The 15,736-nt window shown below is 42.0% G+C and overlaps 1 protein-coding gene across 1 annotated transcript in view; it reads left to right on the top strand.

Annotated features, from left to right (window-relative positions):
* Nucleotides 1-13,565, top strand: part of CCNYL1 (cyclin Y like 1) — a gene marked incomplete at its 5' end in the record, with an annotated part of 32,835 nt that extends 19,270 nt beyond the window's left edge. Inside the window, 4 exons of the mRNA XM_083864872.1 lie at nt 2,150-2,269; nt 4,295-4,461; nt 8,849-9,011; nt 11,813-13,565. Coding sequence (XP_083720998.1) covers nt 2,150-2,269; nt 4,295-4,461; nt 8,849-9,011; nt 11,813-11,929 — 567 coding nt within the window. The 3' untranslated portion in view covers nt 11,930-13,565. The remainder of the gene's footprint in view (nt 1-2,149; nt 2,270-4,294; nt 4,462-8,848; nt 9,012-11,812) is intronic.
* Nucleotides 13,566-15,736: the final 2,171 nt, after the last annotated feature.

Genomic DNA, 15,736 nt, shown 5'->3' with positions numbered 1-15,736 from the left:
AAAAAAAAAAAAGGAACTTCAGAACAAGAGCTATATTAGCCAAGATTTCTTGTATGGACTGTAGTACTTCAGAGCAAAAAGTGTGGACCAAAACTATTCTAAATGCCTGAATCTGTTGCTTTGCATTCAAAATTATTTATGTAAGATGGACTCCATCAGACAATTTCTTTATTGAACAACCTGACATCCTTTGATCCTTTCAGATAGCCTACCTCCTGTTTAATGAGAAAGAAAATCATTGTGTCCTCTGGAGAACACTTAAGGTCTCTTCTATCTTACTGCAGCATACAGACAGAAATAGAGTTATGGCTGATTGTCACACTTCTGAGGGAAAGGCACACACGGCTTGTCAGTTTCTATAGCAATGGTGTTTTGCCTGGGTACCTACTGTTCCTTCAGAAAGGTTAATTAGCAGGAAGAAATCTCTGAACACCTTGTCTTCTAAAGATGCAGTCACAAGGAGTCCATACCAGGCTCTGTTGACCCTAATGGGACCCAGGTACTGGTATCATGGATTTAGTCACAAATACCAGTCTTGGTGCTTCCTTTCTCAGTTCCAGTGTCTTGGTTTAAGACAATTTAAAAGGAGAACACTCTGGAATAGGTTGCTTCCCTGTAGAGGTTCAACCAATCCCTTTCCACCAATAAGGAATGAATACAAGTAGATGTAAGTGAAAAAAAAAGTTTACTAACAAACAAAACAACAACAGGCAAAAACTAACAGTAGATAACTGCTACATACCCAACTGCTGAATCTCACACCCTGTGGGAACAAAGAGAGACCCAAAATGCCAGAAATACCCTTCCCAAGGTGAGAAAGTCACTAACTACAGTCTCTCTGAGATCAAGGAAAAAAACGCCAAAAAGAGAACCTGAAAAGGGCAAAGCCTGTGCTTAAGGCAAGCAGCCAGCAAAGCCAAGACCCTTCAGCAGCAGGGCCCAGCTGTCTTCCAGAGCTGAGTTTAAAAGCACCTGGGATAGCACCCACCCATCCCCAGCTTCCTGCAGCAGGTCCTAAAGAGACCATGTCAGTTTTTGGGCAGAGATAGTTGGGGAATACAATATCACTTCAGGTTACCTCAGGACATCAGTCAGCAAAAACATACTGCCAGATGTGCTTTTGTATCATGTGTGGCACAGGAATGATGAGTGCTCCTGTTCATGCTATTCCTAATGTTGCATGTCCCCTTTGCAGGGATAACTTACCTCTGTTGGTTAGTGGTGTATTAGAAGGTTGTGTGGACAGTGCAAAGTTAACTTAATTCTGCATTTTACCTGACAATGCTCCCCAGCTATTTTAACCTACAAAACCACAGGAAAACACTGCTTTGCTTACCTTACAGCTATTAGTGTCAAGCAGGGCTGCTCTTCTCAGCTGCTGTCCTCACCATACTGTAGGTCTAACTTGGACTGTACACAGAAATCTATTCAGTATCAGTCTTGCAGAACCAGTGTGCAGAGTTGGAGCTCTTGAAGCTTCATCCCTCCAAGAAAAAGTGCTGAATATCAGAATGTATCTCAAACACTTACTTTAGGATTGCTTTTACAGACTGTTTAGTTCTGAGCTTTTCTGTGTTTTGAAACAGTTAGCACTGTGTTAAATCTAGTTGTTCATTAGCTTTGTTGTCTTTCTGGAGTCTCTCAAGAATGAGTCCTATGAAGACAGTATAAATTATCTTCTAGTTCTACCTGTGACAGAATAATTGCCACATGTTCTTCAGTGCTTCCTCAGCTGGAAGAGGAATCTCATGAAGTCTGGTAATTCTGCCTTTTGAGGAGCCATTGTTTCCGTGGTGTGTATGTACCTGTGATTTTCTTGCAGGGAGAAACATTTCTTTTCACATCCCTTTCAGTCTGAAAAATGTTCCATGGACAATAGTTAGCACCTGCAGTGATGATGGTAGTTCATGCAGTTTCCTGTTGGCCCTACAGCTCAAACAAGTGTTCTGAAGAGAGATACCAGCTAAAGCTACTGTGTTCTGTTTGGAATGTTTGCAATATTGCAAGGCTGCTTCTTTGAGGGTATAATTCTGTTGTGCCTCTGTGACAGGAAATGGGTGTATACACCTCGGTGAGAAGAAACAACCTGTTCTTTAGAGTCAGTGTTAAGTAAGACAGATTTTCAGTAATCCCAAGAACTCTCTTTCAGCGGGAAGAAGTCCCAGATGACTACTACAAGCATGACCCTGACCACAAGCACATCTACCGGTTTGTCCGGACGCTCTTCAGCGCCGCGCAGCTGACAGCGGAGTGTGCAATAGTCACACTGGTAAGAGCCTCCCTGGGGCTGCAGCCCCAGCTTTTGGGGGACTTTCCCCTCTCCTCATTAACAGAACTGGGCTGAACTGACATTTAAATAGTTAACAGGATCTCCTGAAACCCTATTAATAAAGGCACAGTACGAGTGAGTTCAGTAGAGATTTCTAAGTAGTCACAGAAGTAATTGAATAAAAGTGCAATTTCCTTTTCTGGATATAAATATGTAATGCTTAATTACTTGTCCAATAAACCCCTGTTTGTTTCATAATACATAACTGAAGAAGCTTGAGAAGAGCAGAACAGTGGGATGCTGTAAACAGTGGGGTGTGATGAGATCACACACAAAGATGTTTTTTATTTCAGCTGTGTGGAGGGGAAGGTGTGAGTTTTGAGTTCATATTAACCAGAACAAGTAATACTGCTCAAGGGATCAAGAGTCAATCCTATAGGAACTCTAGGAGAGGAGTCTCATTAAGTCCTTCAGTCATTGCCACCTTTCTACCAAACTTTTTTTTTTCTAATTAAGCCAAAGAGGCTATAACTTTTTTCCCCAGATGACGTGGAGGTACTTAGAATATAAGAACAATATTAAGATAATAATCTCATTACAGTTTGTTGTTTGATTTCAGAAAGCATGATGGATTAAAAAATTTATCAATGACAATTTTTTTATATATATATATATGTGTGTGTGTGTGTGTGTGTGTGTGTGTGTGTGCATATATGTATATGAAAGGAAATATAAAAACCACAACAGGTATAATTGCTACTTTAGACTGTCTCTCAAACTGCACTTCATTGTACACTAAACTTCAGTCTTCATTGTGGCTTCTTTCTGAAAAATGGTGTGAATGGAGAATGGAACTGTCACCAAAAGACAATATAGCAATTAAGCAAACAGCTTGAAGGACTCTCTTTAATAAGGAAATGAGTAATTAAAAAGGCTGAATATTTAAGAGTTATTGAAACTCTGAAAGTACTTGGAGGTTTTTGGTTTTTCAGACAGGGAAGCAATTTTGACAGAACAAGATGACAGCTCACCCTGGACCAACTGTGTGTTTACAAAAACTGGAGTTGGTTTGTAAAGTGGATTTTACCACTAGATGGCCCTGTTATTATAGGAACACCTTTAGGCTATTTGAAGGCTACAAGCCAAGGATGGAAGAAAGCATGAGGAAACCTCAGTGACAAAGATTAATCCTTCCCTTACACCTTAATAGGTGGAGCTTCCCTTACCCACTAATTTATCTGGAGCTACATTAGAAACTCGGATTTAGATGAGGGAATAGAAAATTAAAAACAATTCAAATTTGAAAATGCATCATTCTTAGTACAATGGATCGTTATAGGAGTGTGAATAGTAGAGAACTTTCATGAAAAAGATAGATTCAACATCCTGGAGTTGGTGTGAGATCTCACGGGAGGAAAAGACCAAGGCATATCTTTGGGCTCGGGTATGTCTCTCTGCCTAAGCAGCTGGGGATGGAGATGAAGAGATTGAAGTCTGTTCTATACAGGGTAAAACAGAAATAGCACTAAAGGCCTTTCATTGTGGAAAGACAGCAATTAACACATCTTTGTCCCATCATGAGAGGTGGAAGTGCAGGTTTTAGCACTTCCTGTTAAGCTACAAGTGCTGAACCTTAACCATGATGACAGGCTAATGTGATGTTGAGTGATTTGCTCTCCAGGTAGGCCCTAATGAGAACCTGCCAGTGAAGTGTGACTGGTGACAGAGCTGTAGCAGTGTCTCCCTGAAGGAGCAGGGCTCACTGCTCACAACTCGCACCTCACCAGCTATTGTGTACCTGGTGGTCCAGCTCTTTTGGGATAATAAAAAATGGAACCTGTAACCCCTGGAATTTTTGATTTCTAAGTGTAAGTAGTAATCACTGATACTTATGTTGACACATTTTACAGTAATAAACAGTTATATTGGACTGGCATGTTTGCTGCTCAGCTCTGCTCCCTGTCTTAATTACACACATACAATTGTGGGGTTTTGTTGTTTGGTTTTTTTTCCTTCTTTCTATAGGTTTATTTGGAAAGGCTTTTAACCTATGCAGAGATTGACATATGCCCTAGTAACTGGAAGAGGATAGTCCTAGGAGCTATTCTGCTGGCTTCTAAAGTCTGGGATGATCAAGCTGTGTGGAATGTGGATTATTGCCAAATACTCAAGGACATTACTGTTGAAGACATGTAAGTTGCAAGGTTTGGGTAATCTACAGCAGTGGGGTTTTTTGGTTTTTCTTTGTGTGTGATTTTTGTTTGTTTGTTTGTGGTTTTTTAAATAGCAATTTTTGTGATCATGCTGAAAAAATATCTCTCTATTGCTATGATGTATATATAAGGTATATATTTAGTGTCTGGCCTCGTTCTCTGTTTTACCTCAAGAAACTTTGGATAATTACCCTACTTTGAGACAAATCTGTATTCATAATTTTAATGACTTGCATGAGTTACTTCGAAGTTAGTTTTCTTTACTTTCTTTATCTCAGTGATAAGCCATGGAACAAAACTGCCCAATTTATAGGCTTACCAAGAGGGTTTTTTAGGGGAAAAAAAAAAAAAAAAGGGACCTAAATTTGTCCCCTGCCATTTCTGTTTTAGAATTTGAAGAATTGCAAGGTGAACCATAACTTGTGACTTCCATGTGTGCTTGTGTATCCAGTTAAGGCCTAAACCTCTCAAGGTCTGAACTCCTAGTGCTGCTGCTGGCAGTTGTTTGTGTGGGTAGCTGTGGTTGCCTGTGTTGCACAGAGCCACTGCTACAGCTTATCCTCTCTGGATGTGCCTCCAGTGCTGAAAACAAAGTCCTCAGTCTTATTACTGCTTGTTTTTGTAAGGCTGTTCCATAGATATATTTTTATCTTAGATGACAATTTCAGTTTCTCAGAATTTTTTAATCTGCTGTTTTTTCTTGCTGCACTCAGCTTTAAGCCAGATTCTGCAGTATGGGAAGATATTCATCCTCATACTATGGGCTGGAGCTGTGTTTATGTGGATTGTACTTGCCCATTAGGTTTTCTGTTAAATTCCTTCTCACAAAGTTCTATCTCAGAGCTTTGAAACATCAACATTTTTGTTTTAATTCTATTTGCTAGCTTGTTCTCCTATTTCTTTTGTTATCATAGGTAGAAATTATACAAGTCCAGCTTAAAACACCAGGCTTTCTGGCCCTGCTTTCATGACATGCTTTGTGTGTGTTTGAGTTTAATCACAGTGCTGTGCCCTGAGCATGTGTCCACACCTATGCAGTGACAGCCAGTCCTGGCACAGGAGCAGAGTGAGCTGACAGAGCTCTGCACACAGCACTGGGAGGCTGCCTGTGTCAGGGGGCAGTGTTCTTGTCCCAAGCTCTCTTCCCTGGATTTAGCCCAAACTAATGTTTGAAATACAGTAAGTAAATATTCATTTGGGACTCTTTAGGAGGAGGAATATTAGTTTTCTTCCTTTTAGGTGGGGAGCTGTATTTCTAAAAATGAGGGAGTTTTCTGCACCAAAATAATTTTTGTTATTCAAATTATTTCACATCTCAAACAGCAACCACTATTTTATACATACTCCTTGCCTGGGAGTTCTTTGTCTCAAAATGCAGGACTTTCCAGCCCTGCTTTGGGGAAAGCATAATTAGTGATTTGATATAATGTACATCTTCACTCAGCCTGGCCCCGAGTGCTCCTCTATCTGAGGAACGTACTTGAAGCATTGCTGCAAATAATTCTGAGATGGCTGAAGTGGGGTCAGCAAAGCCAGGAGTGCTGGAGTGTACATCTTGCTCTTTTTGATGTCTCTTCTTCTAGCCCTATTTGGGACAAATCAAACTGATAGCACTGAAAATATCGGTAACAAGCAGGATATTTATACTCTGTTGCCAGTGCTGGGTCTTCTGAAATTGTCAGTACTTGCATTTTAAAAGCAGTGGTGATGGTAAGGAAAATAGATGGAATTTAGGCTTTTTTTTTCCTCCAATTTGAGGATGGGGTTTTTGTAATCCCATCTCATCTGAGATGACTTAGACCTTTGAATTTAGGTATGGGCAGACACTGTACTACCCCCTTCCTGACAGTGGCACAGGATGTTCATCCCAGGCTCTGCAACTGGGCAGACTTCACCACTCCTTGGCTGGATAACATCACCATTATAGAGACACCTTGGAAAACTGCTTGAAATACTTGGCAAAATCGTTTTAAGTTTACAAGTCTGCTTTCAGTTCAACAATAGTTATTGTCAGTTTTAGTAGTTGCAGTATTTTTTAAACCAGTCTTTTGATAGTGAGTATTCCAAATACAAGAATTAGTGAGAGAAAATAATTGGCAAAGGATTTCAGTCACAGTTGGATTCTAATGTTGGAGATGGCTGGTGATGCTGCCAAAAAATCCACACAAAATCCCAGCAGCTAAAGACTGCTTGGCAGGATCAACCAGGTATGGCTCCCTGGGTGGGCCATTCCTGTCCAGGAACAGCCTATCTACAAGAACTGGTGGCAAGTTCTGTTTGTGAGCTCCTCTGAATTCTCCTCTTGGCTCTCTGTATCTAGAATGATCTCACTAACCTGACAGATGCTCTTGTTGAACCAAGCACAAAGGCTGCACTACTCTGAAACTGGCAAAAGATTTTATATCTGATTTCGTTCACCCAGTTTGCAAAGCTCTGTGTGTGTGTGTGTGTGTGTGTGTGTGTGTGTGTGTGTGTGTGCTTACAGGCCAGGCACCCCTTGTGAGGACAGCACGGGTGCGCCTCCTCCCCACCAAACTCCCACTGGCAGTGCCCCCAACAGCTTTGTCGGGGCAGGAGCTGGGGGCTCTCAGGTTCTGAAGGGATGCAAGATCCAGGCCTGGCTACTGCCACATGTGGTCATTTGCCTTTGCCTCATCCTACTCAACATAGCTGAAGAGTTCATCTTAATTTTTCTATCACAAGCCCTTTTCTATTTGACTAAGGCAAAGGTGGGGTTTTTTTAATGAAAGACATTTTTCTTTTGGGTTTTGGGAGGGAGTTTTTTTTTGTTTTGTTTTACTTGTTTCTGATGGGAAAAAAAATCAAAGGAAATTCAGTTGACATTTGGAAGTCATCCTTTGTCAGAACTTGCTAGCTTTGATGAGACTGAATTCATAATTGCTGAAAAATTAACAGTACAGCTGCTAATCTTGCAGTGATTGTTTGTCAGGGACACATGCTGTTCATTCTTTAGGCTACATATATTTGTAAATAAGGCACAGAAAAAACACGGGCATTATCCTTTCCCAGGTTTTAAACCACTATTAATAGACTTGTTAATCCAATGAAGAATTGTATTTTTACAGAATTAAAATGTATTAGCCTAGTGAGTACAAAAGGGGCAGTGAAGAGCATTTACTCACAGGGTAAATCAAGCTCTGATCAGCTGATCATCAAAACATTATCTGATTTACATTTCTATAGGCTTATGACCATATGAACAGGAAATTAATTTTGGCACTAGGTTCAATGATACTCAAGTCTGCTATGCTAGAAGGAAGCACAAAGCTGCTATTCATATTGAGTCCCACCACCCAATACAGGACAATACGGATGATTCCTTGATTTATTTGCTTCCACACTGATAGGTAAAGGATCCATTTTAAAAGCTCCCAAAAAAAGCAGTAACAACCTTGGCACTGACTTGGTGCAACTCGTCTTCTGATGTATTCACAGTTGATCTATGCAGCTGTTAAATTCTGTTTGAACAGATCTGCTACCTGTAGGGACTGTTGTTGAGTTGTTGATCTGAATTGCTCGGTTTGGGTACCACAAGTTTCTTTCTAGGTTAATTTGTAAAACATTGTTTTTCCTCTGTGGAATATCTGGGCTTTAGCTGAAACCACATTACAGTAGCTGAAGCAGGTTTTTTTTTATGTCATGGCACTCTCCATGCTTTCCTCCAAGTATTTTGCCCAGTGAAAACAGACAAGAGAGTAAAAACTGGACAGTGCCCTTTGACATAGTACTTTGTTATCCTGCCTAATGCTATTGAGGAGAAAATTCCTTCTCCCACCTAATGCTGCTTATTTATTTATTTATTGGAGATGAATCCATGTTGCTTCAAGAGGCTTTTTTCTGTGAGATAATAGCAGCAGCTCTTCATAGATCCATTTGTTGCCGTGGTGATCTGCCTACTCCTTTTGTTAGTCCGCCTCTACTTCAATAAACCCCCTTCCTGTTATCAGCCTGGTGAAAATGTCTGCAAGTTCTTCAGAGCTAATAAACAGCATACATCATTCCTTTCATCTGATCACTATAGTGTGGGGCCGTATGAGAGTGAGAATGGCGCATGAATTGTACAGCTGCACTAATGGAACTCCGAAGAATGAACCTCCCGGCTCAGCCGAGTGAGTGCACGACAGGGCACTGCCTTCCGAGCCGAGCCGGAGGTGCCAGGACTCAAAAGCTGCACCTTGTTTGGAGCACCAGGGAATGACCTGTCTCTCGAAACTAATAATGCAGAGCTCTCGGTGACCTGTTTCAAAGCTGCTGGGTTTAAAACAAGCTTGAGGTCTCTTCAGTGTTTTCAGCCAGCTAAAACAATCTTTTTTTTCCTTTGTCTCCTGTCCCTTACGCCTCCCAGGAACGAGATGGAAAGACACTTCTTGGAGCTACTGCAGTTTAATATCAATGTTCCTGCCAGTGTTTACGCCAAATACTACTTTGATCTTCGCTCCCTAGCAGATGACAATAACCTGAGCTTTCTGCTGGAGCCTCTCAGTAAAGAGAGAGCACAGAAGCTGGAGGTAAATGGTCTGAGAGTGGCTGATTAGGGAACTCCTCTGTCTTGTATGAGTAGTAAGAGCATCTGTTGCTAGTCATGTTAAGTGGCAGTTAGAAAAACTAAAAAGCTTTTAAATTAGTGTATTACAGGGTAATTTAACCCCTTTATAAATACAGTTAGCACTTCTAAAACCATGCCTAGGCTAAGCTAGAATTCTGAGGAAAGGAAAGGTTTTGGAAGAGATTGCGAAGGTCTAGTAGATAGCAAAATAAAATGGATGTTATTTTGGGAACCATAGTTCAGCTAGGCTACTTAAGATTGAAAGGAATAGTGTCATATGTAATGGATTGTCTGTCCTTCCCTAGTCACAGTCTGTATTCCAAGCACCTAGAGACAGTCACAGTCAGACCGGTCTAAATACTACCAGCTGAAGGTTTCCCACTGCATCCCACTGCACAGCTGCTTTTAGATTTAGAGGGAGCACTCTTGCTGCTCTCATGGTTTAATAAACAATTTGTCTGGGGGCAGCTGCAGAAATAAGTTGTGGCTTCCCACCTTTCCAGAGAAACGTTGCCTTAAGATAAACTTTCAGAATAGCCCCTTCTTGGGAATCCCAGAATGCCCAGAGGAGTGTAAATGCAGATTACTGTCCCTTTCTGCTCCATGGGAAAGGCTGCCCTTGTGGGGAGGCCCCGCGCAGCCTTCTTGGTGTGAAGGCTCATTTTAAAAAGCTTTAACTTTTGCAAGTCAGTCTTCCTAGTTGCTGGAGATATGGAAGACATTTTGAAAATATACAATTACCTGGGTTCCCGGGGAAATTTCTTGTTGGGTCAATGCAACCTTTCATCTGTCCAGGTTTAATTGATGACTCTGCATGTTGTTTTGTTGACCTTTCAACAAAAGCCTTACCACAGGCCCTGTGTACACTGATAGCACAGTCCCTTTCAGAGAGGGGTGTGCTGCGGATTCTTGGCTTATATTGTTCTGATGTCCACCCCCAATAATTCTGCCAAGGTCTAGGGATTTTATTTTGCCCTGTAAGTGCCTGAACTTCAGGACTAAGTGTGATCCTTCTTGGTTCTTTGGAATGATAAGTATGATATGCCTATGAATTCCTCTATTTAAAGTTAAGTCTTGCAGCTCTTCTGCTTTGTCTCACCCTTGTTACTTGCACTTTAAGCTAACACTGTCACTAATTGTAAATGTGGTTGTAGGGCAGTTCATAGTCCACAGGAAATTGTTTACTGAACTGCTCAGTGCCAGGGCATAAGTGGATGATTTACAGATTGTGAGCCTGTTTTGTTTCTTCTTTATTAGTATTTGGGGGCTTGGTATTTAAAACCAGAGTAATTTTCAGTACAGTATGTAATTTGCTATCATGCACTTACTAATGCATCTATATTGGACATTTTGGGGTTTAATTCTAAAATGTGATAAATATTTAGACTATTTGGTAAAAAATTTAATTCTGCCTTTTGGTTAGAAGCACATAAACAGCTGATAGGAGCCTGTATAAAGCAGTGAATTAGTGAATTCCAGAAACTGAAAACTGATTTACACCATATGGGCAACTGGGGCTAAATATGTCAACACAGGTTGCTGTGTGATTGATGTACTAGCATTAAAGCAGGATAGAGAGTCTGTCTGGTCTTGCACCAGGAGCTCATGCCGCCAGTGTCTCAAAGAATGCCACTCTTGAGCCAAATGCATGCCTCCAGAAGGTCGGCAGAAATAAATGTAAATAATTATTTTAAAATACACTTAGAACTTTATTCATGCTCAGAGTGCTTTTCACCTTTTGAACTTGCAGAACACTGGGCTGTGCTGAATGGGTGCTGCCTTAAAGGGAAGGTGTAGGCTTGTAGCTGATCACAGGACTCTGAAAGTTCATCTGGTGATAGGTGGTAAATTATTAATGGAAGTAAATGTTCAGGGCTAAAATTCAGTTCAACTTTTTTATTACCCGTATCCTTATTAATTTGCATTGATAATGCCTGAAAGCTCCAATCAGAAACAGGCCTTGGAGGGGAGGAAACACAGTATTTTTTTTACAATTGTGTTATTAGGATTTAAATAATTAGGGTTGTTACTAGAATAGCCAGATAAAGCAGGGCAGAGGCAAGCCAATAAATGGATGAAAAAGCAATTCAACACTAGATTGTCCACACATGCTAATATTTAATTGCCATAATAAAGTACTATGGCTGCCCTCCCTTCTCAGATCATGGGGGTGATCCTGGTATGAAAGAATATGTTGGGAGTGAGGGCATAGAGAAGGTAAAGGCAAAACAGACACCCTAGTAGAAATTCATTTCATTAGCTTGCTTGCCCTGAGTGGCCAAGGGTAAGATGCCCAAGGGAGTGCAGAAGAAACTTTTTCAGTTTGAACCTTTTCTCTCAGAGTAATGCCTGTGTGCGTTTCTGCACTGTTAAAATAAAATTTTTGTGCTGCTGTGTGCACCAGACCCAGCTACTAGGGGTGATTTTCAACATAACTTTCACAAACTCAAGTCTGAAATGTATCCAAGTTTTTCATTAGATAGTGAGACTAGTAAATTAAAAAAGATACTTGGATATGGAAACCATTCACCTTCTTTAGGTCTACCTTTTTGAATGGCTGGTGTTCATGGTGACCTGGGGACAGACCCCATTACCATTTTCCCTTCTGAGTAGTCCTTACTTATTGTCATTCTGGGTGAAAACCAGGAGTGTCACTGCTGCAGAGCACCTGTGCTGTTGGTATTGTACTTGTAAAACCTCCCTTGGAACGTTCAAACTTTCCTAATGCTGACTTGTTATTTTGTGTCTGTCTGTGGTGCCCAGGCAATCTCCCGGCTGTGTGAAGACAAATACAAAGACTTGTCAAAAGCTGCTATGAGACGATCTTTCAGTGCTGATAACTTAGTTGGTATCCGCCGTTCTAATGCCATCCTCTCCTGAGGAGAGAGCAAGGTGCAGCACCAGGAACCAGCATCACACCAAGCGGAGGAATCCACCACTCCATGCACACAGGCCAGCGGTGATGGTGTCTTCCAGCAAGGGGAAGTGAGGAGAGTCCATCAGCCAAGGGAGCCCAGAGCTTGAGGAACATACTTGGTGCAAAAGACAAGGTCTTTGTCAAATCAACTCTCTCCTCCTTCTAATGTATCCAGAGGTGCAAAAACAAACCTATCTCCTCCCCCACAGATGTTTGCTTACTATGTAGGCCTATAGCTGTGAACTCTTGAGGTTTTTAATAATAAGTAGTTTTAAATTTTAGAGTTTAAACACTAACCACATGACTATAGTTACTATGTTCTTCCCTCCTCTCCCCTGTCATCCAGAGTCTCACTGCATTTGTATTTCAGGTCAATGCAGTGTTAACACAAACAACACATGGGACTCTTAAAGTATAAAGCCGCTCTGGAGCTGAAAACAGTAGCATAGACACGTGTTGATGGCTTTTCCCTGGTTTGGCTACTAAAAGCTGCTATTATTGGTGATGTGTTCATACCAAGAAGCTGCCCAGCAGGAAGGAATTCCATCTCTGCACCCACAACTTCACTCCAGTAAAGATTGTCAAAAGACTTCGAATGTTTTGACTGGGGGCAGAGATACGGTTTTATGTATTGTTAAAATGTATAGGGTCCATGCTGCATTTCTTGTGAATTATGGTGCTTCTCTCATTTTCTAATACTTTTATTGCTCTGGAAGAGATGTAATCTGTGTATTTTCTGAGGCATTGAATGAAAAAGTTGGTCTGGAAACATCATCACCATCCCAAACAGTGTAGCAATCCAGTGGTGAATGGCGTGTGTGCAGCACTGCTTCTCTGAGTTCTACTGCAGATCTCTTGTGCTATATACAGTGAGTTCCTAAAGCTGATATTGTGCATCCATCTGGCTCTCCTTGGATTTCAGTTTCCTGGGAGGAAGTTACATTCATAATGAGACAATAATGAGTTTGAGAATCCTGCACTACCTATCAAGGTAGATGGAAAAGTATATTGTGTTCAACTGAGAATTATCAAAAAGCTTTCTGTAAAACTTACTTTTTATTTTTTTTTCCCAAAGTGAATTTTATCTTGTGCAACCGTTCTAGAAGCTTGGGGTTTGCTCTTTCTGAGACTTTGGAACAGAGCTTACTTACATGCTCTGAAACTGAACTCTAAACAGGATAAGTATTATTAGACTCTTCCTGTTACAAGTCTTTGTAGTATCTTTATCTTCCCTTCTTGGATCCAAATAGGTTCTAGGCAGTGTCCTAAGAGCAGATCTCCCTCCGAATGACACGGGTTTTGTGCATTTCCTCTTACAGCCAAGGCCCAGAAACTTACACTGAACAACAAGTCCATCTGCCTTTGGGAGTGGGGCTGTGTGAGTGCCATCATCAGTGTGGCTGCACTCAGCTGTTCAAGTGATGCATACAGCCTTTTGCGGTATGCAAATGTGCCAGCCCCTGGCTCCCAAACTCACGGAACTTGGCACTTCAGGTATTGATCACAATTCGATATTGAAAATAACACTACATCTTCAGGTGGTTTTCCTTTCTCATGTTTGTATTAAAAGAAAAGCTAATAAACTCTATTTTAATTAAAGTTAAAGGTGAAGAGTGTCTTCTGTACAGCCGCTGGATTCCACTGCCCCTCAAAAAAAGGAAAAAAAAAAAAAGAGAGAAACCCCAGTGTTGTGTTAAGGCCTCCCCATTCCCCACACCAGCCTATCATCTTCATTTGGTCCCCATGGGCTGCAATGTCTGGGAGCAGGTAGCAGAGTCCTGTGAGGGAAACAGCCCTGCATGGCTGCCCAGATCTTCCCACATGGTCTTTGGGTTTAGAACTTGACTTGGGCTGCTGAAATAAACCCCTCACTGACAGTTTCTTTGCACCTCAAATGGTCTTTAAGTAGGGCCACTCTCTCTGGAGGTGATTTGATGGTTTTTAAGGCCTCCCTTGAGGAGCACTAAATTGGAAGCTACAAGTGACCAGCTCCTGGATTGACTTGTGACCTAACTGCTAATGAGCTTTACTTCCCTCAGCACCGGCAGGTGCTGTGTGGGATTGGCCTGGTGCTCTCTGCTGTGGGGCTGCTCCAAAAGAGCCACTCACTTTGAGCTGCTCAGCAGAGACTGGGGACACTCCTTTCCCTTTCTTGCCAGATGAGATGAAGACTTCCTGCTAATCTGGATGGCAGGTGAATGACATTTCAAGCTGATGGCAGCTTCTGCAATACATCCTGCAGGAGACAGCTGCTATGAACCTAATTTTGCTTTGAATATTACCTGGCTTTAATTTTACTGTAGCCCAGAGCACATTCTCAATGGGATTTTGATCTATTCAACAGATACTAAGCAGGCCTGAACTCCAACTCGGCTTCTTAAGAGGGAAAAAATAGCAATTCCATTTACTCTAAGAGAGTTAGATTCTGAAAAACACAGCTAGCTAAACAATAACATGTAAACCATACAGCTCCCTTTTGAAGTGCTGGGCAATAATAGTGTTTCAGAAGGAATTTCATTTAGGTGGTTCTGCTGGACAATGAACCGTGAAGGGGAAATACCCTCCAATTTGCACTATTCTATATGCTGGCAACACTTTTCTCAAAGAGGCAGAAGAAAAGTTAAAATCATGGTCAGAATACTGGAATTACAGAGACTGTAACCTACCTCTGCTCCCAGGGAAGAGCAACTGGCTATAGGATCAATGTACCTTGTTTTTCTCAATCCAACAGCTGAATAATATTTAATCTATGTTGAGGCTGATCTGCTTTTAGTTCCAGGGTAGCACTCCCCATCTGGCAGTAAATGCTGTTTGCAGAGACAATAGCTGTGTTACGGCCCAGCAAGAGTGATGTGAGCACCAGCCAGACTAGCAGGAGCAGCATGTGTTAGTCAGCAGGGGCAGGAGGCCATGGAGGTGTTTGTGGGCTCCAGGGTGGATGCCCTTGGGCTCCAGCAGCCCCTTCCCTTTGTGTACAGGGACTGTGTATTTTGTTTCCAAGGGAATTTTACGAGAACTACTTCAGTTTGGGTTTGGCAGTTAAGAGGACAGGCACTTGAGGGATGGAATAAATGTCAAGACCACTGCTCCTGGATAAGAGTATAGGTGTCAAGCATACCCTGAGCAAGCAGAATTGGACAGAAGGGCCATTGAGGCAAGAGCTTGCACAGGAGGTTGGCAGGAGTGCTCAGGGCAGGGTGAGCTGCTCCGTTCAGAGTTCAGCACTGGGCAGGCTGCAGCCTCCATCCTGTCCTGGGATTTCCTGTAGTGCAGGACAATGACTTAGAACCGGCATTTCATGTAATTACCTGGGAAAGCTATCCTTGCACCAAATAAGCTGTCTGCCAACAATGGAGTGAATTTCAGGGTGCTGCCAAAGTGACTGTAGTGCCCTTACTAATACCCACCCCCCAGTAGACTGGCAAAAGAGCACTTAAATGGCACAGCATGGACCTGGTTGTCTTAGGATTGGGGAAGTCTCAGCCTGCCTCCACGGACAAAGTATTTTCTAGGTGAAATAACCACTTTGGCTTCTGATCTGTTATATTAAAAACCTATTTGAAGAGCTACATGGTCCCTTTGCCATCAGACACTGCCATTCCCCATGCCACCCAGCCTGAACTTGTGCTGCATTTGCACAGTTCAGCCCCAGGGAAGCTGGTGACTGCCTCGAGGGTGGCTGAAGTTGACCAAGCGGAATCTGGAGAGCACAGGAGCTCAAGCATTAGGCCAGCTGTGCAGGATCACATGTGTGCTCACGGGGACAGAGT

This window comes from Zosterops lateralis, assembly GCF_965231275.1.
Source record: "Zosterops lateralis genome assembly, chromosome: 7".
NCBI lineage: Eukaryota > Metazoa > Chordata > Aves > Passeriformes > Zosteropidae > Zosterops > Zosterops lateralis.
The sequence above is the reverse complement of the archived record's forward strand: the minus strand, read 5'-3'. Positions and strand labels throughout refer to the sequence as shown.